At 38.8% G+C, this 27,263-nt stretch overlaps 1 protein-coding gene across 4 annotated transcripts in view; it reads left to right on the top strand.

The window, feature by feature from the left end:
- The window catches only part of LOC115217521 (BTB/POZ domain-containing protein 7-like), a 94,193-nt gene that overhangs the window by 45,681 nt on the left and 21,249 nt on the right, over nucleotides 1-27,263 (top strand). For all 4 annotated transcript variants that reach the window (XM_029787245.2, XM_029787244.2, XM_036507321.1 and 1 more), the window contains 2 exons: nucleotides 5,262-6,422; nucleotides 21,110-21,318. In XM_029787245.2, coding sequence (XP_029643105.1) covers nucleotides 5,294-6,422; nucleotides 21,110-21,318 — 1,338 coding nt within the window. In that variant the 5' untranslated portion in view covers nucleotides 5,262-5,293. The remainder of the gene's footprint in view (nucleotides 1-5,261; nucleotides 6,423-21,109; nucleotides 21,319-27,263) is intronic.

Here is a 27,263-nt window from a genome sequence, read left to right as displayed (position 1 = left end):
GATTAAATGGGACTCTTTAGTCCTGCTGTGGTTAACCTCACCAGTGCTTGTGGTCTGATAAAAGACACCCAGTCTATGCTGTAAAGTGGTTGAGGTGCTTTGGGACTTGTCCAACCTCTACAATTTTGGGGTGGGAGAGGACATTGAAATGATGATGGTATAACCTTCTAAATGGCAGTATCTGAAGAAAACTTAATGATAGCAATTACCTCTATACCTGTTGAAATCTATACTGAAGATGATATAATAGCTATTACTTATGGCAAAGTTGAAGAATAAATATATCCTGTTATCAGAAACTCTTGAGTTTGTGCCAAGAAATGCCATTTGCTGATTTTTATCTGGTGGTTTGTGTGTGCACATGTCCTTTCTTTTCCCAAGTATACAGAGAAAGATATTACAATTGGAAACTTAGTTTCTGGGAATAGGATACATTTCTCAATCTCGTTATGAATAATATAATTATTTTCAAAACTACTCTACGTATGGTTACTATCCTAATTAAAATTAATTTTCTGCATTTTTGTTCAGTTTTAAATATCTCTGCTATCAACTGAGAATTCTATGTTCGCTTGTGTATCAGTTATTTGTGGTTATTTGTATTTTTGTATATTTTTCATTTTGGTAAAAGCACCCACTACACCCTCGAACTGGTTGGCGTTAGGAAGGGCATCCAGCTGTAGAAACTCTGCCAGATCAAGATTGAAGCCTGGTGCAGCCATCTGGTTTGCCAGCCTTCAGTCAAAATCGTCCAACCAATGCTAGCATGGAAAGCGGACATTAAATGATGATGATGATGATGATTTGACTAAAACTAATATTGATACGTTCTCAATATCAACATTGGATGATTTCCATCACTGGTCTTCATAACCATTACAATTAAAAAAATTTTTTCTTCACTTAAAGCACTATTTTTCTGTAAGTTCTCTTTCCCCCCATTTCTGTTTCCTCAATAGATCTCTCCTACTCTAATTAATTCTGTGTAGTGTTCACATATTTGTCTACACATATCTACAACCATGTTCCTAAGCTTCTACATTCATTCCTCTTGATCTCTTCTAATTGAAAAGCTGTTTTCTCGGATATAATTTAAGTACTTCAGTCAATGTTTTTATATAATTCTGTTGAATCTCAGAGAGTTTCTTTCATGCTTAAACGTAAAAACATTTTCATAAATACCGCATCCCCTTTCCCGTAACCTTTTATAGGAAAGCAAGTCTTTCTATTTGAGTGAACTTAATGGTGCACATCTAGATGATTATACACTTAACATGTGACCGTCCACAAGGTCACAAGGGCAAATCTGGTTACAGCCAATTTGTAAGTCACATTACTCTGCTTATTTCAGCCTGTCAAGTTGTCAATGGATGCTACTTCGCTGTTAGTATTTGTATTAGGAAGGGTATCTATTTATTCTTTTATTTGTTTCCCTCATTTGACTGTGGCCATGCTGGAGCACCACCTTTTTAGGTGAACAAATCGACTTGAGGACCTTATTCTTTGTAAGCCTAGTACTTATTCTATCAGTCCCTTTTGCCAAACTGCTAAGTTACTGGGAGGTAAACCACACCAACATCGGTTGTCAAGCGATGATGGTGAGGACAGACACACAATCATATACATACATACACACACACACACACACACACATCATCATCATCATCATCACCATCATCATCATCGTTCACCGTCTGTTTTCCATGCTGGCACGGGTTGGATGGTTTGACTGGGGACTGGCAAGCCAGGAGGCTTCACCCAGGCTCCAATCTGATCTGGTAATGTTTCTACAGCTGGATTCCCTTCCTAACACCAACCACTAAGTCAATTATGTTGATCCCAGTATTAAACTGGTACCGATTTTATTGACCCCCCTCCTCCTCCTCCTCCTCCCCCGCCAAAAAAAAACGGATGATAGGCAAAGTCAACCTCAGCGGAATTTGAACTCAGAATGTAAAGACAGATGAAATGTTGCTAAGCATTTTGCCTGGTGTGCTAACGATTCTGCCAGGTCGCCACTTTCCATATTAGAAATATCAAATTGAAACAAGGTAAAACATTCGTTAATAAATAACGAACACCCAATCAGTCCACTGCATTTTGGTCTGCATTCTTTATTGATCTTTCTTTTATCTTTTACTTGTTTCAATCGTAAGACTTGCTGCCATGCTGGAGCAGCACCTTGAAATGTTTAGTCGAATCAACTTCAGTATTTATTTTTGCTGAACTGCTAAGTTAAAGGGATGTAAACAAACCAACACCGGTTGTCTAATGGTGGAGGGGGACAAACACAACTTGTACATAGATGTGCACACATACATGTATCTAAAGGGCTTCCATGTAATTTCTGTCTATCGAATTCATTCATAAAGCATTGGTCGACCCAGGGCTATGGTAGAAGATAGTTGCTCAGGGTGCTGTGCAGTGGGACTGAACCCAAATCTATATAGTTAAAAACTGAGCTTCTTACCTGCACAGCCATACCTGTTAAATTGTTTTATATATTACCGGAGTTGTTAATTATTGAGAGAAAAGTGAATTAAAATGTATTTTTATCCTTATTTTCCTCTTCAGTCAAGATTTTAATTTATGGACTAAAGTGCTTTTCTGGAAATTAAAATATTTCTTTAAATAATTTTGTTTTGCAAAGATAAAAGAAAAACTGAAGCCATAACTCTATTTTTGAGCTTCTCGACAAGACTTGGAGAATGTCTGTCTTTTAGCAACTTTCTTGGCAATCTTAATGCTTTAGACAGACAGAGCCTCCTGCTTTCAACTGCAGATTGGCTCCTCTTAGTCTGATAAGATTAAAGAACTCACCTCTTGACATCTCTTAATGTGGCGGGAATTACTTAGTGTCAAACAGTATAACAGAAAGCTTTAAATAAATATTTTCATTTGCTATATTTTTAATGTCAGACACATCAAACAGAAATAACTGTTCTCCTTCGTTGCATAAACTGCCGTAGGGAGGGTAGGGTTTGCTATTTCTGCTATTTTGTATGTAAACAAAATTCTTGTCAAGTTATTAATCATTCTTTCTTAATATGTATTGATACTATATTATCACCTTTTTCAAAACTGGAGGCTTTTTTTCTCTCTCTTTTGCTATCATCATCATCATCATCAAACTAATAATGTTTCAGTAAATACATTTTAAACAATCATCTTTTCGCCGAGTAATACACATAACACATTTAAAAAGTGTGGTTCTGTGGAACAACGTGGCATTGGGATTGTAGCCAGAAGTCTTGCAGTTACTGGAGAAAAAGGATTTCGGTAAGAACTGGGAATTTGGAATTAAGAGTTAATAGATGTATACAAGAAAGATGGCTTGTCAGAACTTGTGATGTGAATGGCTGTAGCATTGCGGATAGAAAAATATCTTGGAGTGAGTCTTTCTATAGAATCAATTTGGAGGGTTTTAAGTGTATTTGGCTCCTTTCCAGTTCACTTTTAAGCTTAGCTCCAGAGTGGAATTGACTATGAACCAGTAACCCAGTCAGATGAGAACGAATCTTTTCTTGGGTTGGTACGAATCTTTGCTTGCTTGCAGTTATTTGTAGGATATGTAACTGTGCATCGCAATTCTCAAGCTTCAAGCTAATTCTGAGATTGAAGATTCTATAAATCCACCACTAATTTGCTTACAATTTGAAGATTGGTATAATGTAAACAACATACGATCCTTGCTGGTGAAAACAAAGCTTATAAAATCGATAAAGAATTTTAGAGGATTGCTTTGGTACAATGGTAGAATGTCTGTCATGTTTACAGAAGATGTGGTTCAAATCCCACAGACAGCCTTCAACTTTTTCCTGCCAAGGGTTTTTTTAACCCAATATTTACACACTATTATTTATAGCTTTATCTACTTTGTGTTCCACCATGAGAAATTATTTATTTTATGTCTCTCAGCTTCTATATTCTTATCACACATACATACATATATACATACTTTCAAGATCTTGTTGCAGTCTTTATCATTTCTACCTTTCATTGTCTTCGTTTCCAGTTGAGGTGTGTCTTCTCATTACCTTTCCTTCCACTACTACAAGAACCTCTTCTTTGAACTAAGCTTCCCTGCTGTTGCCTAAACTCACTTTTTTCATCACCCCACCATTCCACTAAAATAGCATATTTCCTAACCCCTTCTTCCAAACAATTACATGCTTTTGGTGTTCCCTGGTTTTCCCTTCAAGTTGCAATAATTAAAACCAAACATAAACAACATTAACTTTATCCATTTATGTTTACATTCCGGACTAAAAGTTCCATATGCACTATCTTGCTCTTTGAACTTTTACCATTTCATATCTATTCTCCGTTCTGGTGTGGGTTGGATGGGTCTGCTTTACAGGATTTTATACCCTTCACATTCTCTGTTCATCTTGTCCGTCATGACCAGCATCCTGAGAGTTATCCTCACCACTTTCCATATTTTTCCGAGGATGGATACTTACATGGTATTCTTTCAGCCAGCACTCGACATCCATTTCCATTGCTTGTCCAAACCAGTAAAGTAATTTCTCTTACCCGTTTCAGTTGATGCCTTTTTGATTTTAGCTGTTGGATATTCTTGTACATTCAATGCAGCAGAAAGCTTGATTCCCTGTCAGTGTGTCAGAGATCTCAATATATCTCTTCTTTTCTAATTTTTTTTTGTGTCCCCATTGCTTGTATTGAGTACACAGTCTTCAGTTCCTGTCAACTTCTTTGCTACATTTGAAGCAAGGCTACTTATTTGGAATTTTTTAAATTCTCTGTTATTAATTAAAACTTAAGTATTTGAACTTTTGGCCATTCTTCCAGGTTTGGAAGCACCATCCGATCATGGCCGTTGCCAGCCTTGCCTGGCCCCCGTGCCGGTGGCACGTAAAAAGCACCATCCGTCCGTGACCGTTTTGCCAGCCCCGTCTGGCACCTGTGCAGGTGGCACGTAAAAACCACCCACTACACTCACGGAGTGGTTGGCGTTAGGAAGGGCATCCAGCCGTAGAAACACTGCCAGATCAGACTGGGCCTGATGCAGCCTTCTGGCTTCCCAGACCCCAGTTGAACCGTCCAACCCATGCTAGCATGGAAAGCAGACGCTAAATGATGATGATGATGATGATGATATATATATATACATATATAAATTTATGCTTTGTCTTTTGTTTTTTTTTGAAATTAAAAGTTTTGGTTGTTAACATTTATAAATGAAATTTATTCTGATATTTCTATTATTCATAATACCTTTTTTTTTTTTTCATTTTCAGAAATTCCTTGCTATGGAACTGAAAAGGTGATCATGGGTGCCAATGTTTCAGCCGATCGATTGCAGCCATCTTCTCGATCCTCCACATTGACTCGCATGTCCCATGGATATGTGATCAATGAGGGAGATGTGGTGGCACGAGAGAAGAAAAAGAAAGCGTCCAAGTTTGCCACACTAAGGAAAAAGTTGATCAGAGTCCGGCGCCACAGTCGAGCAGTTGATTACTCCAAAGCTTTGCGGGAATTAACTTGCAGCTGGTCTATTCGGGATCTCAGCTGCTTGGTAGAGGAATATGAAGCGGCTGCTATTCTTAAGGAACTTGCCATTGCTGCAAACTTGGCCCGACCGTTGGCCAACTCCATTCGTCAAGATCTCTCAAACCTTTTTGATTACAAATACTGTACGGACGTTGATTTGATTTATCGAGGGGCATGTTTTCCAGCTCATCGAGCCCTTCTTGTTGCCCGTAGTCCATTTTTCCATGATTTATTGAACCAATTCCAGGAATATGGAGCACAAGTACCGATCAAATTAAAAACTCCTGGGGTTGATGTCCCTCTATTCTCTGCTCTTTTACGATATCTATACACTGAAGAATTTATTCTTGAAGGTTCTCAGTTAGAGAATGATGAGATTATCATGCGGCTTACGGATGAGTTTGGAATGCCAAACCCTCTGGAGCAGGACTTGCGAATGATGTTGGACACTGGTAACTACAGTGATGCTACTTTGGTATTTACGACTGGTTCCGAAAGCCAGGAAAATTTAAGTTCCGAAGCTTCTAGTTCAGGAGATCATTCATCAAGAAAACACGAACTTAAATGCCATAAAGCAATTCTGGCTGCGCGATCTCCTTTCTTCCGTAACCTTCTGTTGCGGCGTGCGCGATCAGGTGAAGAGATCACTGAACGGACATTACAGACACCTACACGCATAGTGCTTGATGAATCGGTCATTCCAAGGAGGTATGCTCGTGTGTTATTGCATGCAATCTATATGGACTCGGTAGATTTATCTTTAATAGTGCGTGGAAGTACCAGCACGTGTAGTCTTAGTGAAGTGCAAGCTATGGTAGCAGGAAGAGGGCATATCACTCATGCTGATGAAGCTATGGAAATTTACCAAATCGGACAGTTTTTGGATTTTCCTATTCTTTCACAAGGTAATTCACAGACATTTGCTATTTTTGTAATTAATTCCTCGAGTTCCTTTTGCATTCTTTTACTTTGTTAGACATGTTTTCTGTTTGTAACCATGGATTTCATGATTCAACAGCATCCCATTTTAAGATAAAATAGCAATGGCATGCCTCTAAAACCTCTTCCTAAAGGTGATATTTATATGGTGGTGAGCTGGCAGAATCGTTAGCACACAGGGCGAAATGCTTAGCGGTATTTCGTCTTCCGTTATGTTCTGAGTTCAAATTCCGCCGAGGTCGACTTTGCTTTTCATCCTTTCCGGGTTGATAAATTAAGTACCAGTTATGCACTGGGGTTGATATAATCAACTTAAACCCTTTTTCTGTCCTTGTTTGTCCCCTCTATGTTTAGCCCCCTGTGTGCAATAAAGAAATAGATATTTATAATGGGTGACATTTTGGCCCTGCTTATTTGGCACCACTGATTTGAATCTGACTTTTTTGACTTAAAATATAACAGAAAAGAAAATGGAATGCTCAAAGATTGAATAATGTTTTCTCATTCCACAGAATTATTTGGTGCAGTAAAGTTACTTTTGTTATCAAGTTCCATCAAATTTTGATAATTTTCGTAATTAAAAAAGACACTGGCAGTGTATTTCGTGAGAAATATTGAAAGTGTTAAAATATATTGTGTACATATATGTGCAAGCATGGCCATGTTGTTTAGAATCTTACTTTACGACCCTTTAATTCAAGATCAGTATTGTACAAAGCACAAACTCAAGATGCCATGCAGTGGGATGGAACTTGAGACCATGTGGTTGCAAAGGGAGCTTCCTAGCCACACAGCCATGACAAATTGTTCAAATGTCTACAATGGAGACCTATTGAGTCAAGAACATCAACATCAAAATAAAAATCAAATGGAAATTGCAGTTGTGATACCTGTGCCGGTAGCACGTAAAAATACACCATCCAAACGTGGTCGATGCCAGCACCGCCTTGACTGGCTTCTGTGCCAGTGGCATGTAAAAAGCAGCAACCGATCGTGGCCACTATCAGCCTCCCCTGGCACCTGTGCCTGTGGCACGTAAAAGGCACCCACTACACTCATGGAGTGGTTGACGTTAGGAAGGGCATCCAGCTGTAGAAACACTGCCTGGTGCAGCCTCCTCACTTCCCAGACCCGGTCGAACCATCCAACCCATGCTAGCATGGAAAACGGATATTAAATGCTGATGCTGATGATGATGCTGATGATGAATTCATTAATAAACTTTGGTTACCAAATCTGAGATCCAAATTAGATTCTAGAGTGTGACTTAATAAACAGGAAGGCACATGGGTTTGTGTAGCCGTGATTTTAAGTCACTCCTCCCACTCACTAAACCGCTTTGAGAAATCAGCTACCTTACATTGGAAAAAGACTTCTACTTCCTTTCAAGAACACAGCTGCAGAATGTCATCTTAACTCTAAGTAAACATTCTCTAATTATCAACTGCAGTCAGTTGTCCATCAGAAAACTGGTGCGTATGTAGAAAGATGGGTCGGGGGGATGAACCACTAGAGGGAAAGTATTCCCATGTAAGTAAGTATAAAGAAATTTTAACTTATTGTAATGAATGTTTTCATTTACTTTACCTGAGTTTACTTTGACTTTACATTATTATCATAATGTTGATTGTTTTTTTATTCTGTTTTGTTTTGCTTTTTTTAAAAATTTTATCAGGAACTTTCTTGTTCACCATTAGCCATTCAAAGATAATAACTTTACAATCTTAAGTATTTTTTCATGCTTCAGTCACTTTTATTTTCCAGGATGTTTAATGTTCACTTTTCCATGCTTGCATGGGTTAGTCACGTCAAAGCAAGGGGACTGTAACACACACACACATATGTATGACAGAGGACCCAGATATCATGTACCTTGCTGTATTAAAGAAGACCCATCCATCACAGCAGAATTGATGCCAGTGCTGGTGTCACATAAAAAGCACCCAATATACTTTGTAAAGTGGCTGGCATTAGGAAGGGCATCCAGCTGTAGAAACACTGCCAGAACAAATGGCTGGAGCCTGGTGTGGCCCCTGGACTTACCAGCTCCAGTCAAACTGTCCAGTCCATACCAGCATGGAAAACAGATGTTAAATGATGATGATGATAGGTGTCTGTTGGTTTCCATCTCCCAAATTCACTAACAAGGCTTTGGTCAATCTGGGGCTATGGAAGTCACTTGCCTTCGGTACCAAGGAGAGGGACTAAACCTGAAACTGTGTCACTAGGGAGCAAACGTCTTGCCACACTTGCGCCTCACTTGTAAATTTAATGTCACTATAGGCGTTGGAATGGCTGTGTGGTAAGTAGCTTGCTTACGAACCACATGGTTCTGGGTTCAGTCCCACTGCGTGGCACGTTGGGCAAGTGTCTTCTACTATAGCTTCAGGCCGACCTGAGAGTGGATTTGGTAGACAGAAACTGAAAGAAGCCCGTCACATATATGTATATATATATATATTTGTGTGTCTGTGTTTGTCTCCTCAACATCGCTTGACAACCGATGCTGGTGTGTTTACGTCCCCATAATTTAGCGGTTCAGCAAAAGAGACCAATAGAATAAGTACTAGGCTTAGAAAGAATAAGTCTTGTGGTTGATTTTCTCAACTAAAGGCAGTGCTCCAGCATGGCCACAGTCACATGACTGAAACAAGTAAAAGAATATCAATAATCTCAGCTAATTCCTATCATTGGATAATGTTGAATCATTTATTATGAATTCCCAAATATCAAATACTCCATATTACTATCCCTACCGCATATGTTGTTACCATGTGACATCAGCTCCACCGATCTTCCTTTTACAAGTGTCTTTCAATTCTAAATAGTCTCCTACTAATTATAGAATATCCCGAGGCCCTTGATGGACCCTTAGGTCATCACTGATGATGTAATAAAAATGTGGTGGAAGCACTCCGTAGGTTACGACGACGAGGGTTCCGGTTGATCCGATCAACGGAACAGCCTGCTCATGAAATTAACGTGTAAGTGGCTGAGCACTCCACAGACACGTGCACCCTTAACGTAGTTCTCGGGGATATTCAGCGTGACACAGAGAGTGACAAGGCCGGCCCTTTGAAATACAGGTACAACAGAAACAGGAAGTAAGAGTGAGAGAAAGTTGTGGTGAAAGAGTACAGCAGGGATCACCACCATCCCCTGTTGGAGCCTCGTGGAGCTTTAGGTATTTTCGCTCAATAAACACTCACAACGCCCGGTCTGGGAATCGAAACCACGATCCTATGACCACGAGTCCGCTGCCCTAACCACTGGGCCATTGCACCTCCTTAATAAAAATGTATTGACTTGATGACAAGCCAGCCTGGCAGCAAAGCTGATTCCTTTTCAGCTTATTGATTCCAACCTAAATCTATGGCTAGATTAAAACTTGTGTTGCAGATTCGGTTTGCTGGGTATGCATCATGTCTCTCGCGTTCCTGCTTCCCACTGATTACCAAGACAACCACTCACCTTTCCTCCCTTATTCTATCACTTGCTGCTTCTCTTCTCAATCATTCTCAATCTAACTTCGTCTTTCTTTATTTTCCACGTAAAGAGCACCCACTACACTCATGGAGTGGTTGGCATTAGGAAGGGCATCCAGCTGTAGAAACACTGCCAGATCAGACTGGGCCTGGTGCAGCCTTCTGGCTTCCCAGACCCCAGTTGAACCGTCCAACCCATGCCAGCATGGAAAGTGGACGTTAAATGATGATGATGATTCTTTACTTTCATGATTGTGATGTCTCCTTATATTTCTTGTGAGGCACAGGCATGACTTTGTGGCTAAGGAGCTCGCTTTGCAACCATATCAGTTCATGTTCAGTCCCACTGTGCAAAAACTTGGATAAAGGTCTTTTTCTAAGGCCCCACACTGACCAATGCCTTATGAGTGAATTTGGTAGACGGAAACTGTGCAGAAGCCCATCATGTGGGTGTGTGTGTGTGTGTTTGTCACCCCTCTGCTGCTTGACAGTATCTTATAAGGCACAGGAATGGCTGTGTGGTAAGTAGCTTACTGTGTGGCACCTTGGGCAAGTTTCTTCTACTATAGCCTCCAGCCGACCAAAGCCTTGAGTGGATTTGGTAGATGGAAACTGAAAGAAGCCCATCGTATATACATATATATATATATATATGTGTGTGTGTTTGTGTGTCTGTTTGTCCCCCCAACATCGCTTGTGAAGCAATGCTAGAGGGACAAACACAGACACACAAACATATACACACACATATATATATATATATACATATATACGATAGGCTTCTTTCAGTTTCCGTCTACCAAATCCAGTCACAAGGCTTTGGTCGGCCCAAGGCTATAGCAGAAGACACTTGCCCAAGATGCCACGCAGTGGGACTGAACCCAGAACCATGTATTTGAGAAGCAAGCTACTTACCACATAGCCACTCCTGCGCCTATCATGTTTTTTTCTGTAAATGGAGACTGGTCTAGCTGCAGAGTGAAAAAGAACAAACGTTCCGACAAAACAATCTATGTCCACTTGAAAAAAGTAGAGATGAAACTTGATGAAATTAATGGTAGTTAATGGTAACAACGATGTTAATAGTTATTGCCAAAACAGAATATTCAACTTATTTTTTTCTTTTTTTTTTTTTTTGTATTTATTCTTCTGCAAATTAAGACAAATCACTATTGAGGACATAAGAACTTAGAAACTACTGTGGAGAGATTTTTATTTTTAATCCATAACTTTTGAATGTTGTAGATTGTATATGGATTGAATGGTAAGGATTAACTGCTTGAAAATCAATATGTCGATACAGAGCAGTTAAAAAGAAATACATTTTTTAATCATTACATGCCTTAATGTATTTTTTTTAAACAAAGGAATTTTGTGGTAATGAATTGTTTTGCAAGCCACCATTTCCATGTGATTGTCTGCCGTTCCAATAAGCCCCAAGATTGATTAGATAACCTAATATTTATATATTAAAATTTGCAGTAGAATATATATTTCTCAATTCGACCTTTAGTTGTCATCCCTAAACCCCTTCTCTATTTAAAACAGATGTAAATTGACCCTTTAAAAGCATTCAGATTACTCTGTCAAATCTGGTGCTTATTTAATCAGTTTTGTATTAATCATCCATTATCTTGGAGCTTTGAAATTTTGATGATGTGATTGTATATATTTTTAGAATGGCATTGTGGGGTATGTGTAAGAGGCCAGATCCGGTAGGTTTGAGCATAAAACAAGTAGAATATTTGGGTCACATATGGTTGGTTTAAATGCTAAAGGGTTGATATATATTCTTTTTTTTCTGATTTCAAAATTTGATAGTTTAAACATAAAAGCCTGGCTGAGTGGTTAAGAAGCTTTCTTCTTAAACATGGGGTCTCAGGTTCTGTCCCACTGTGTGGAAACTTGGGCAAGCATTTTCTATAATAGCCCCGGGTTGACCAAAGTCTTGTGAGTGGATTTGGTTGATGGAAACTGAAGATGCCCATCATGTGTATGCATAAGTGTGTGTGTGTGTGTGTATCCGTGTCTGTCCATGTGTATACCCATGTACCACATGATTATTAATATAAGTGATGTTTGTTTGTTTCCACTCAACTTTGGCAAATATGTCTGGTTATGGGGAAATGTTGTTACCTTGATTGGAAACGGATGAAAGTTAGCAACAGGAAGGGCATCCAGCCATAGAAAACCTACCTCAATAAATTCCATCTTACTCATGCAAGCACAGAAATAGAGGTGTTAGAAATTCAAATTTCTAATCCCAGTTCTTGTGTAGGATGGTTATTTATTTATTTATATTGTTTTTCCATCTCGTTCATCGTTTAACGTCCGCTTTCCATGCTAGCATGGGTTGGACGAATGACTGAGGGCTGGCGAACCAGATGGCTGCACCAGGCTTCAATTCCTTGATCTGGCAGAGTTTCTAAAGCTGGATGCCCTTCCTAACGCTGACCACTCCGAGAGTGTAGTGGGTGCTTTTACATGCCCGGTCAGGCGGTACTGGCAATGACCTCGCTAGAGTTAATAATAGGAATTTTCTGTCTTTCTGTATTTTGTGGGATTCCTCACCCAGTAAAGAGAAAGTGGCTTAGTAGTTAGGATATCTGGCTCGTAATTGTAAGGTCATGAGTTCAGTTCCTGGCAGCATGTTATGTCCTTGAGCAAGACACTTTATTTCACATTCCTCCAGTCCACTCGGCTGGTAAAAATGAGTTGTACCTGTAATTTCAAAGGACCAGCCTTGCCACTTATATTAAGTGTACACACGTCTGTGGAGTACTCAGCCACTTGCACATTAATTTCATGATCAGATCGACTGGAACCCTTGTCACTGTAACCGATGGACTGCCACTTATTCAGTAAAGAAATTAGGATATGATGTTACTGCAGCCTGGCTCTGTTCCACACCAGACATTCTCGGTTATCTTTGCCTGGAAACAGTTTATTAGCTTTCATTGTGAACCACTTTATCAGGTTCATCAATAAATAGATTCAACAGAAGAACTGTTGTTTGAACATGGTTTATAGGTTCCTGTCTTGCAACAATCATCCATCCATAACCTTAGAGTGCAGCCTGACCAATAACTAGTATTGATTATAAATTGATGGAAAAGAATTTGGTAAGGCACAGTTATTTTTCTGTTTTAACAGTTGTGTCTGTTAAAATGTTGCTTTGTAGTATTAGTAATAGCAATGGTGGATTTCTTTCATTTGTGAAAATGTAATTAGCTCATAAAACTTGCCCTTCTATTGATCTATTCTATTATTTTGGAGCATTTCAAAAAAATAAATAAATAAAAAATATCTAAAAAAACAAACAAAAACAACAAAAAAACAAACAAAACAAAACTAAAAGAAAATATTATTTCCCACTGGAAATAGATTAACAAGTACCGATTTGGCTTGATCTGAATCATTACTGACCTCTCCTATCTCGCTATCAGCCGCCTTTTCTCTTCGACCATCGGAGTAAAAGTTGAACTACAACTATAGTTTCTCAATAAAGAATAGTCATATCAATAACAGTTGCCATTACTGAACATTTACTATTTTTCCAGCATCATTGTTGCTTCTTTTTTCTCCTTTTATTGATAAAAATATTGACTACTTATCAGAAAATATTTAATCTCAACAAGCCATTTATTATTATTATTATTATTATTTCATTATCTATTTTATCTTAATTCAGAACATTCACATACTTGTTTTTAGGACATTTACTCAGATTGAGATATTTTAGAATTGCTCAAATAGACAGTGCTATAATTTTTAATTAAAAGGTTATACCAACTGCATGACTAAATTAACGAGTCCCTTTATATTGTAGTACTTGTATCTGCACTTGTGGCTACATTTACCCAGGGTGAGTTGAGCCATTTCCAACCAATAAGTTCACGTTTGAAGTTTCACTGGGAATACAAGTTCACATGTATGTGGTCCACGTTCACATGCACACACAATTTGTGATAGTGGGATCCTTAGCAGTTCATCTTGCAGTTGATTATTGACCATTGCAGAAGATTCACTGACCGAGTCACTGCCGATTATAGGAGCAGATGTAGCCTGGGTTTGAAGCAAGTTCTAGAGACCTACTTTGACAAAAGCAAAGGGGTACTCCACTCCCCCAGTGGTCTTCAAGCATGATGGACACCAACATAGAATTTCTGAGGGACAGTTCTCTTCAAACAATTGCAGCATGGGAGGTGTTTATAAGCCATTTAAAAAGACACAAAAACTGTTAGATTCACTTCAACAGGTGTAGGAGTGGCTGAAACCACATGGTTCCGAGTTCAGTCCCACTGTGTGGCACCTTGGGCAAGTGTCTTCTACTAGCCTCGGGCCAACCTAAGCCTCGTGAGTGGATTTGGTAGACGGAAACTGAAAGAAGCCTGATGTATATGTGTGTGTGTCTGTCTGTGTTTGCCCCACATCGCTTGACAACCGATGCTGGTGTGTTTACGCCCCCTGTAACTTAGCGGTTCGTTACAGCAATGTAAAAAGTGCTTAATGACATTTCTTCCAATTTTACATTTTGAGTTCAAATGCCTCTGAGGTCACTTTGTCTTTCATCTTTTCAAGGTTGCACACTTCCCTGTAATTGCTGACCTTGGGGGCCAAAATTTGAAAGTGATATAATGAAATTACAACAATATTTTCAGTTAATCCTATCATACAGGTTTTATTCAGTTTCGACCCTTAAAACATCATAAATACATTTGGACAGATGAAAAACCGCTTCTCAGTTTTTAATTTTCCCATTTTTATTATTGTTTTTTTTCTTTTACTTACATAGCAAAACAGCTCGATATGAATGTACACTTACTTAAATTCAAATAAAAGATTTGATGGTTGTGAAAGGAACTTGCTAGATTAGTGTATCAACCCTTATTTTTGAAATCAGTAGAAAAAAAGAAAAAAAAAACTCCCAACATTTTAAAAGGAGATAAATCATAAAAATATTTCAGTAAAAATTTTAATTTACGAGTTTCCTAAATAATTTCACATTCGTGTTTATTGTTGTGACTCTGAAAGTCCTTTTTCAAGTACATTTGTTCTCAGATTTGTTTCAACACGAAAACTAGGTTTGTACATGGAGCTGGTTTATTTATTTTCTATATTTCCATCTAAGCAGAATTAGGCCCTAAAGGCTTCCTATTCATGTCTATGTTCCTGACAAATCCCTCTCACACAACTCCTCTTCTTAGCAACCGCCCACCCACCCCCACCCTTCACCCATATTTCCCACTCACTACATTCCCCTCCCCTTTATCCCCCTCCCCCTGCTTTCCTTTTGCATTCTTGCAAACTTACCTCCTCACCCCCCCATCCATTCCTCTGTACCACTCCCTACATCTTCACCACCAACTTCTTCTCTCTCTCTCTCCCTCTCTCTCTTTTCCAACTGGGGTAGCCATATGTCTCCCTGCAGCTAAACACCTGTTTCCGTCCTTCTATCATAACTTAAGCCTCTCATCACCTGGCGTAATGCCCCCCACCCCACCCTCATCACTACACTCCCCACTCCCTTAGTCAAGGAGTCTTGCTTTGCAAGTTATGAGGACCCTTGCTGGTGTCACATAAAAAAGCACCCAGTATACTCTGTTAAGTGGCATTAGGAAAGGCATCCAGCTGTAGAAGCCATGCCAAAGCACACACATTGGGACTTGGTACAATCTTCAGGTTCACCGGTTCCTGTTAAATCATCCAATCCATTCCACCGGCACAGAAAACAGACATTAAATGATGACATTATGTATATAAGTACACTGTCATTGATAAACAGAATTATTTGTTTGTTTGTTTGTTTTGTTGGATGCCCTAATTTCAGGGGTAAAATATTAGAATTGTTTGCTGCACTGTGTAGGGGTGATGTATACAATTAACAAGTGATAATGGCTTCCTCTTCATGAAGAAGTAAGTCTTCAGCTGTACATTAATAATATATTTACTTTAGCCCCATACAATCTTCTATCTTTGGTTGATTAAGATTCTGTTTCATAACACATACACTCAAGTGTAACATTTTAGTTTAAGATTTGAAAGACAGAATCAGGAATTTATTTTTCCAAGCTGTGACTGTTACTAGCTCTAGTGTTATATAGTTTGTTTTTCTCTATTCTGAAATCAGAGGCTAAAGGTTTCTATAATAACTTATTAGAAAATGGCAATTTGAAGAGTTTAGCATTTAGGTTTGACCTTTCTATGTATTTAGTAAGAGGCAAATATCTTAAGGAACTGAATCTTGTATAGGCTAAATGCTGTTTATGAAATATAGTAATTAGAGTAACGATGAGTTTGCCTGCTTGTGCTTTATTCAGCTTTTGTTGCCACTGTTAGGCACATTTTTGCAACCATGTGGTTTCAAGTTCGGTCCCAGCACCTTGGCCATGTATCTTCTATAGCCCAAAGCCAATCTGTGCTTTGTGAGTGAAATTGGTAGATGGAAACTGTGTGGAATCCTACTGTGTGTGTGTGTGTGTGTGTGTTGTCCCCTCCACCACTTGACAACAGGTGGTAGTTTGTATGCATCATCATAAGCATTAGCAGTTCAGCAAAGAGACTGATAAAATAAGCACCGTGCTTAAAAATAAACACTGGGGTTTAGTTTTGTTTGACTAAATCCCTTGAAGGTGGTGCTCCAGCATGGCTGCAGTCCAATGACTGAAATGAGTAAAAGATCCCTGCAGCAACCTGTGTAATTCTCTGCAGAGAATTATGCACAGTTGGGAAAAACAGTTTTTTTTTCAATAATTGACATTGAAATTTATGTCATTTGTGAATGCCGCTTGAAATGGAAGCTGTAATCCTGTGAGAGTGAATTGTTAGAAGGTCTCAGTTCAGTTCTTGGCACAGCGATATGTTTCTTCATAATGAGTGGTTGGCGTTAGGAAGGGCATCCAGCTGTAGAAACTCTCCCAGATCAGATTGGAGCCTGGGTGCAGCCATCTGTTTCACTAGTCCTGAGTCAAACCGTCCAACTCATGCCAGCATGGAAAGCGGACGTTAAACGATGATGTTCACTCCTGTCTGTAATAAGGTCACCTTCAGTTATATGTTCATCTAAATCATCATCATCTTTATCATCATTTTAATGTCCACTTTTCCATGCTCGCATAGATAAGACAGAATTTGTTGAGGCAGTTTTTCCATGGCTGAATGCCCTTCCTGTTGCCAACCTTCTCCTGTTTCCCAAGTGAGGTAATATTTCCCCATGATCAGACTTGAAGGACATCACAGGTATAAGGGTAAAACTCATTTATGACTATCATGGAATGTCACGATGAGGAAACAGTAACACATTCACACAAACTTACATTTACATATGGGTATATACACATTTACACACACACACATACATGATGGGATTCTTTCAGTTTCTGTCTACCAAATCCTCTCACAAGGCTTTAATTGATTCAAGGCTATAGTAGAAAACTCTTGCCTAAGGTGTCGTACAGTGGGACTGAACCTAGGACCATATGATTGGGCAGTAAACTTCTTATCATGCCTGTGCCTCCATAAATACTTCATTCAAATTCTTGTTCCATTTTAAAGCCTTGTTTAAATTAATATTAGCTAATAGAAAATCAGTCAAAGTGTATGTGTGGGAGGTGCAGGGAAACAGCACTCCTCCAAGTTGAGGCCATTTACAGGAATTCCTTTAGATAAGTATAGTTTGTTGTCATCATCATTATCATCATCGTCAAAGAAATCAGTGATTTTATAACAGAGTGTTTCTTTGTCAGATTTGGTAATAACAAGTTTATTTTGTAGAACTTAAGAACCTTCAATGAAAGGAGGTAAATGCGCAACAAAGTTGGCAGTGAGGCTCTTTAAACTGTTTCTTGGTACTTAATCTGTTACTCTTTGGTAACATTCTGTTTTTAGTATTTGTTGGTTGTTATATTTGGAGATGGTAATTTTGCCAATAAACATACGCATTATATATGATGTGGCCGATGCCAGTACCCTCTGATTGGCTCCTGTGCTGGTGGCACGTAAAAAGCACCATCCACATGTGATCGATGCCAAGCCTGCCTGACTGGCTCCTGTGCCGGTGGCACGTAAAAGCCACCCACTACACTCTTGGAGTGGTTGGTGTTAGGAAGGGCATCCAGCTGTAGGAACCTTGCCAGATCAGATTGGAGCCTAGTGCAGCCTCCTGGCTTGCCAGTCCCCAGTCAAACCATCCAACCCATGCCAGCATGGAAAATGGACGTTAAATGATGATGTTAATTATTTATTTGATCTTCACTTTAGCTTTATTATTATTATTATCAGTTTGTCAGATTTCTTGCATAACACATTCTGTGTGACCTCTTCAATGACCTTCTGTTCCTTGTGTCTCCTTGTCTCTCTGGTTTTGTCCTCTCTGTTCCATTTCGAAAGACAAAAAATGTGCGATGAAAGAACTATAAATAGTGCATGTGTTTATTGGCAAAACAACCATCTTCACGTATAACAATATCTGTTTCAACACATGGGTTTCATGTGAAGAATCTTGCAAAACAAACACATAAATATCTGTTAATTATTTCACACCCATCAAAGCCATCCTTCGACTTAGTAATAGCTATCAGCAATGGAATTTTGCTCTCAACAGAATTATTTTGAAGTCGTTGACCTAATGCATCATCCTGTATACATAATAGTTCACCTGCATCCTTTTTGCAACCACTTACATCTATAAGCATCCTGCCCTGACCATCCTTTTCTCTTGGCAACATGAGATCAAAGTGCAGTGGATCAGAATCCTTATTCACTCAACTAATTTGTTAACAAACTTTGACCATCTTTATATAAAACAATTTCCGTTGTTGGTTTTTTCTCCTGTCCCATGTCAAATGGTTGCTATTTGAGAAACAATATGGAATTTGAGGTTGCATGCCATCTGTTACATGAGATGGTATTGCGATATGCAGATGGTCAAGTAGTCGTTCAACAAGCCCCGTAGAAGTATTTGGCCTCATGCAGATGTTGTTTACAATGTACATTTGATGTCTGGTTTGAATGTCTGCAGCATAGATATGAATTTGGATAAAAGATGCTGTTTGGCCAGTGGCTAGCGGCAGTCATGTAGAAAGAAAGTGACACACGTAATCTTGAATTCTCCATGTACACACACCATGTAGCTTTTTTAGAGCCGGGTCCCAGTCATAGTTTGTCTCACATGAGGTGAAACTGGATGCTGTATAGTAATTGTCGATGCTTTGGCAGAATCCACAGCTGATTTGTACCAAAGTTGAAACTTTGGCAATTTTTTTTTCCTCCGTCTTCCCTTCCTCGGATCTTTCCTTTCCTATGTTTCTGACAAGAGCTCCTCTCGAAACGTTAAAATCCTCCTTCTTTCTTTCCTTTCCTGAGCGTCCAATAATACTATACTTGTTCCACGTCCTCGCGTTGTTGTGTTTTCTCTTTGTGTTTTCATGTTTGGATTATATATATATATATATATAATCCAAACAAAACTGTCCGATGAACGGCAACGGGAAACTCAGAGTAACAGGTTTTGTTGAATTTTTTGCTGCTTTAAATAAAGTATATATATATATATATATGAATCGCTTTTACATTCTTCTCTCTATAGACACGTCTGACTTCCAGAACAAATTGCATTCATATGACAGCTGATGCCTGTCCATTTGCAGAAAATCATCTTCAGAATATTTTTCAGATTCCTTTGATGCATCATCATCAGCATCATAAAAGTGTAAAAAGCAACACGAAAATGATGTCACTCCTGCCCTCGCAAAAACATCTTCCCTTGCTTCACAATTAAATATGATGTGTATCCTCCTCCTCATCATCATTTTACATCCACCTTACACATTGACATGAGGTGGACGTGTCATCACATCTGAGTCAGTTCTTATTCAGAATTACTGCCTGCTTAAATGCGTCAGAGAACCATATTCTGGTTCATATATTCCATTTTGGTGAGGTTTTTATTGCTGGATTTCTCTCCTTATGTCAGCCACTTTATAGCAGACACAGGGTGCGTTTTATTGTGACATCAGCATGAGAACACTTGTCAAGTGCTCAGCAAAATTAAAGTGACCCTCTCTGAACTATGCTCTAGTACATACACTTATTTTAAATAATTGCCAAACCATCGTTATATTACTGATAATGAAATTGTGCTTCCTAAGAGTATGGACAAAGCTCTAGACTGCTTCACTTACCTCAGCCGTATGATCCACAGCAGTATTTGCTGTGACTGGATGTGTTGGCGCAGTTGTGGACTCACTGGACAAGGGTGTTTGGTGCTATTAATATTTGAGCAGGAGGACAATGATTCGGGGTCTTCAGGTCTCTGGTCTTTCCTGTCTTGCTCTATAGTTGCAAGACTTGGACACTGTTTGGAGCCCTTAGAGACCACCTGGACTCCTTTGGCACCAGGATGCTTCACAGGATTGCAGGTCACCTTTGGTAGGATTTTGTGGGGATGTGTCCTGTTAGTTGCATGATTTGGAGTTTGTTGTTGACTCAGACTGTTTGGTCAGTTTTCTTGATTTTTCAAGTGGGATCCTGCGTGTTGTGTCCTCTTCACTGAAGATCTGGCCTGGGTGATGGCTCACGTTGGTCATCCTCATGCCACATAGTCATAATGGATGAGGAAGTATTTCGCAGAGATGGAGACTCACTGGGACCCCACTGGGAGAATTGCTTGGGACAACCTGAGCAAATGCAGACAAGTGGTAGATGCAATGATGCACTGCAACTGTGCATACCCCTATATCTGAGCTGACTAATACCTGGGTCCTATGCTCTCTCTCTCTTATTGATGTGATGCACCATTTCTAATTTTGACCTTATGACTCCTTTCCAGATCAATGAAATAAGGACCAAGGTCGATAAAACCAAGTAAAAATATGTTGCAGGGGGTTCACCTGCATGGCTGCCATCTAATGACTGAAACCAGTGAGAGAATACATGTATCTAGGACAATAGGTTGGAAGAAATAATAAAATGCCTTGCGGTATTTAGTTTGAGCCTCTGTGATCTGAGTAAACAAAACATGTACCAGTCATAAATTGGAGTTAATTCAATCAATTAAATGCCTCCCTCTACAAATGTGTGGCCTCTTACCAGTATTATCCATCTTGCTGTTTTATCTCGACTGGATATCACTTTCATCAGTTTATATTTTCTCTTGTTTCTATTTTCAGGTTGTGAAGATATAATTGTAGAAAGTATTGCTGTAGAAAATTTAAGTTCTATTTTGACATGGAGTTCTGAACCCCATGGGTCTCAGTGGGTCCATCGGCAAGCTTTACATTTTTTACGAGAAGAATTTCTTCAGTTGCTACACTCTCCAATTTTCTGTGAAATGGGAAAAGATTATCTCATTGCTGCCATTTGCTCTGACTTCTTACAGGTAAAACCGTTTTCTGTGTTTTATTTCAAGTTATAATTAATTATTCTGTTGTGTCTGGGGAGAGTCATTTTCTTTTTGTGCCTTATAATTTAACACACTCAAAACTATTGAAAAGGTTGCAAGACGCAACGAAAATTTTAGGAAAATAAAAATAAGAAAAAAGTGGAAATTTTACTGGTGTGTGTGTTACATTATAAGGCACAAAAAGAAAATGACTCTCCCCAGACACAACAGAATATGCTTCAACACATGAACTCATATAAAGAATCTTGCAAACCAAATCCAAAAACGAAATATAATTAATTACATGTATTGTTACTATATCTTTAGATTTTTTTTTTCTCTCTGTCTTGAAATATTGGTTTTGTTTAGACTTCAACATTTTGCTTACCTTGTCTACCACCTGCAACACCTGCAGTCCAGAATGAATATAATATTTGCTCTGAACTGTGGGATGTCACTGCTGACACCTATGCTATAAATCTGTCATAGTTTATATTGTGAGCTAAAACAGATATATGATTAAAAAAGGGCATAATTAGGCCAATGGCACAAAAGAAAATATGGTGTAAAATGGGTTTGATAGATGAAATGTTAATTATTTGTATGATGTTTAATGTCATTTGGTCATGGTTAGTCCACAATACTCTGTAGGAAGCATAAGGTAGGTTTCCTGGTTTTTCTGTCATATACAGGGTAAGATATTTGAGGACAAATTTATGCTTATAAAAAATAGATATATAATAACAGATAACTTTATTTATCAAAAAATGCTATTAGGATAAAAATAATGTTATTCAATGAAGCCACCTTCTTCTATATGAGATCTAAATCAACCACATGCTCGAATCAAGTGGTCCTGGTTCATTTTGGACATTACTCTGACTATGGCATCTTTCAAAGAATCTTCGGTGATATGGACATGTTCATTGACCTTCTCTCAACAATGCTCCACATGTAATAGTCCAATGGATTGAGATCTGGGAAATTAGTAGGCCAAGTATTAGGGGTTATGTGATCATAAAAATTTTCAGCTATCCATTCCTGTGTTACTAGAGCCATGTGTGACAGTGCAGAGACTTACTGAAACATATATGGCCTTCCATTGCATACACTCTCTATCCAGGGCTTAATTGTTTCCAGGACCTCAATATAGGTGGCAGAATTAACTCAAAGGCCTTGTGGAAAGAAGTAAGGAGGCATCACATGTCCTTCATTGTTGACAACCCCTAAAACTATGACAGTTTCAGGAAATTTTGTATGCATAACACTTGGAACTTCAGAAGGGTCTGCACATAACCATATTTCATTTTGATCTTGGTCGAAGTTTTTCAGATGTGTGTGTGTGTGTGCTTTTCTGTTTGTATTGACTCCTTACTGCTTGACAACTGGTGTTGGTTTGTTTACATCCCCATCACTTAGTAGTTTGGCAGAAGATCCTGATGGAATAAATACTGCAGTGGATTCGTTCAAGTAAAACCTTCCCGTGCATTACCTCGACATGGCAGCAGTCTAATTACTGAAACGAGTAAAAGATAAATTAATGGGCATTTTACTTTCAATTTATAATCAATTAGAAACGGCTGGAGTAACATTTAGAGACTTTACCATCTGTGTACTGGCTTCAAAATAAATTACTTTCACTGATAAGGGGCTTTGTTAATGAGCTGGTGTTACATCATCCGGATTGAGTCTAAGCAAATGAGCTGAAGATATTTTAAGTTGATAACAGTTTTATATTACTAACTATAACTAATTGGATATTAACGAAAAAACAGAAAAATAATCTCTTCTTTTTCTTCATTTTGTTATCTTTTATTAATTTTGTTAAAAAGAACTACATGAAAATTACAATACTGACAATACTAAAATGGTATATGATGAAACCACATATATCATCGTCATCATAATTGAATTTCCACTTTTTTCCATGTTTGCATGGGTCAGATGGAATTTGGTGAGGCCGATGCCTTTACTGTCACCAACCATCAGCTGTTTTGAAACAAGATAGTCTTCTCCCATAGGGAGATATTTTTTTTCATGGAAGACTGGAAAACAACGACCTCGTTTGTGTGATGATGATGCTCATTTATGAACATCATGTGTAGACAAGGACACACAGACATGACAGGCATCTTTCAATTTCTGTCTATCATATCCACTCACAAGGCTTTGGCTGGCCCAGGGTTATAGTGAAAGACACTTGTTCAAGTGAGTCTGAATCCAAGACATGATTCAGAGCATCTCAACCACACAACCAAACCTACACCTGTATGTCCTAGTATATGTGTGCTTCAAAATCGTACAGGTATTAATCTTTTACTTGTTTTAGTCACTTGAGGTTGACTTTGCCTTTCATCCTTTCGGGGTCGATAAATTCAGTACCAGTGAAATACTGGGGATCGATGTGATCAATTTAACCCCTTTGTCTGTTCTTGTTTGTATAAGCACCATCCGAACGTGGTCAATGCCAGTGCCGCCTGACCCCCCCCCCCCCCCCCCCCCCGGTGCTGGTGGCACGTAAAAAGCACCCACTACACTCTCAGAGTGGTTAGCGTTAGGAAGAGCATCCGGCTGTAGAAACCTTGTCAGATCAGATTGGAGCCTGGCACAGCCTACTGGCTTGCTACTCCCCAGTCAAACTGACCCACTCATGCCAGCATGGAAAACGGATGTTAAACAATGATGATGGTGAGTGAATCCTACCATAATAAACATTGTATTTTATCCCTGTAGAGTTAATAAAATATTTACCAAAGAAATTGTTGTTTATTCAGAAAAATAACCTGTGATATTATAATGAAGTGAGTTAGAATCAAAATTAAGTTATAAGAATAAAAAAACCTGAAACTTAAGTTACATTAAATGGACTGCTTTTTTAGTGTTGACTTTAACGTTAGTCTTTTTAACATAATCACAGTCTATTTAAGAAGAAATTGGATATGAATATGTATGACTGATAATAACTAGGTGAACAAGTTTACTGGCTGGATCGGTTAATTCAAAGGTGTATAAAGTTTTTAAGATAAGCCATGTTTGGCTTTGGTTTACTTTGACTGAAAGTGACTGAATAAAAATGGATCAGTTGAGCGACCTTTTGAAAAAAAAAAACATGTTACTGGCTTTTATATTGACAATTGTATGTATGTATGGTACAGGCATGGCTATGTGGTTGAGAAATTTAGTTTCCAACCACAGGATTTTGGGTTCAGTCCCACTGTGTGGCACCTTGGGCAAGTGCCTTCTGGTACAGCTCTGCGTCTTGTGGATAGATTTGGTAGTCAGAAACTGAAACAAGTCCATATGTGTGTCCCCTTTCTACCCACGCTTTGACAATGGGTGTTGGTTTGTTTTCATCCCCATAACTAGTCAATTTGTTGAGCAAAACCCTCTCACTCTTTCTTCCTGTTTCTTTTGTACCTGTATTTCAAAGGGCCGGCCTTGTCACACTCTGGGTCACACTGAATCTCCCTGAGAGCTACGTTAAGGATACTCATGTCTGTGGATTGCTCAGTCACTTGCACGTTAATTTCACGAGCAGGCTGTTCCGTTAATCGTATCAGCTGGGACCCTCGTCTTCATAACTGACGGAGTGCTCCTATGTATTGTATGTATGTATCTGTGTGTGTGTTACTGTCTCCTCCTTGTGATAGTTGTCAATGAGTGTCACAATCATGCAAGTGGTGTCTTTTGTTTCCAGTCTTCTGTGGCAACATTCCTGATCATAGAAAAATATTACCTCACTTGGAAACAGGTGAAGGTTGGTGACAGCAAGGGCATTTCGGTTGTAGAAAATTCACCTCAATAAATTCTCACTGACCGATGTGAGCATAGAAAAATGGACATTAAAATTCATCTCAATAAATTCTCACTGACTGATGTAAGCATAGGAAAATGGACATTAAAATTCACCTCGATAAATTCTATCTGACCGATGCGAGCATAGAAAAATGGACATTAAAATTCACCTCAATAAATTCTCTCTGACCGATGCGAGCATAGAAAAATGGACATTAAAATTCACCTCAATAAATTCTCTGAGACCGATGTGAGCATAGAAAAATGGACATTAAAAGCAATGATCACAAGTCTGAAGTTCTGCAATTCTGTGAGCAAGGATCCATCTGAACCCCCTCATTCATCGCACATCACCAGAATAAATAATCAGATTAGCTACAAAACCAGGGAGTGACCTAGATGTCACATGGTGAACCGACTGACTGGGCACTTGATATAATAATTGGATTCATGTTTTTGAGTGCTGTCTTATGATAAAGAATGAGAAAAGGGGGTGAGAGAGAGAGAGAGACTGATGTCCCCTCTGAAGAGCAATGTATCTCTCATCTGCTTGTTGCTGTCAAATTAGGGGTAATGGAGCAGGGGGTGTCTGGTGGTGGTGGTGGGGATTAATGACTTGCTCTTCAAGCACAAATCTTGACTGAGTTTGAGTTTTAGAACAATATTTTTAAACTGCTTCCTTTACAGTTTTGTAAGGTTTTATTGTTTTATTAACCTGAATGCTTTTCTTTTATACCTTTTAAAAAAATTTCTTTGTTAATGTTTTTTAAAGTTTAAACACACACACACTCACATATGCAACCACACACACACACTCACACATGCAACTACACACACACACACACACACTGTTAAAGAAACTAACTTCCTGGCATTCTGTGTAGAAGGACCACTGTTCACTATTAAATCCACACCATTCACAACTTCTACATTAATTTTCCCTTCCTTCCGACCTATTTTCTACCCACTGCACTTGAAGACCTGCTTTCTTCAATTCTGTATAAACATTTCCTCCTTGTGAACTATCTGTGTCTATTTCTATATTTCTACACTAATCTTTCTTTGTTCTATTACTAATCTACATTCTGAAAAAAATACATTGTCCCCCCCCCCCGCCACTTTCTTTATCTCCCTTACAGTTCACTTACTTTGTTATTAATCCAGTAACTTTAATGAAAACAATTTTTAGAACAAAATATTAAGATCTCTTGACAAAATTACAGTTTTTGCAGAGTAAGGGATATTTCCCCCTTCAGTGCATGATGGCTATTTAGTCTCTCAACTTGACTCAATGGAGTGTTTTACACACAAAGACTTAATTTAAATAACATTTAGTGTGCATACTTCATATATTCATATTATTCAGTTGATAAATAAATAAATACAGTTTGAAATGTCATTCACCTCATTAAAATGTCTCACATTCACTTATCTGGAAATACTTGTAGGCTTTCATACATATTTCTGCACCTTGCCTCTGTTTTTCACATTCAGTTTGAGACATTTGTGTGTGTTTGTGAATGCATACATTACTTCTGCATTTCGCTTACTCTTTTACCCTTTTACTTGTTTCAGTCATTTGACTGTGGCCATGCTGGAGCACCACCTTTAGTCGAGCAAATCAACCCCAGGACTTATTCTTTGTAAGCCCAGTACTTATTCTATCGGTCTCTTTTGCCGAATCGCTAAGTTACGGGGACGTAAACACACCAGCATCAGTTGTCAAGCAATGCTAGGGGGACAAACACAGACACACAAACACACACACACATGCATTTCCTTCTTGTGACACTTGTGAAGACCTGTTGAGGCAAGTGAAAATCAAACAAAATCAAAATAGATGAACATCAATGGAATTTGTATCTTTGTGGTACCAGTGCCGGTGGCACACAAGAATACCATCCGAACGTGGGTGTAGCCAGTACCGCACCGACTGGCCTCCATGCTGTGGGCACGTAACAATCACCACCCAATCGTGGCCGATCGCCAGCCAAATCTGGCTCCTGTGTCGGTGGCACATAAAAACACATCCGAGCGTGGTCGTCTGCTAGCCTTGTCTGGCACCTGTGTCGGTGGCACATAAAAAACACCATCCGAGCGTGGCCGTTCGCCAGCCTCGTCTGGCACCTGTGTCGGGGCACATAAAA

This window comes from Octopus sinensis, linkage group LG11 (assembly GCF_006345805.1).
Source record: "Octopus sinensis linkage group LG11, ASM634580v1, whole genome shotgun sequence".
NCBI lineage: Eukaryota > Metazoa > Mollusca > Cephalopoda > Octopoda > Octopodidae > Octopus > Octopus sinensis.
The sequence above is the reverse complement of the archived record's forward strand: the minus strand, read 5'-3'. Positions and strand labels throughout refer to the sequence as shown.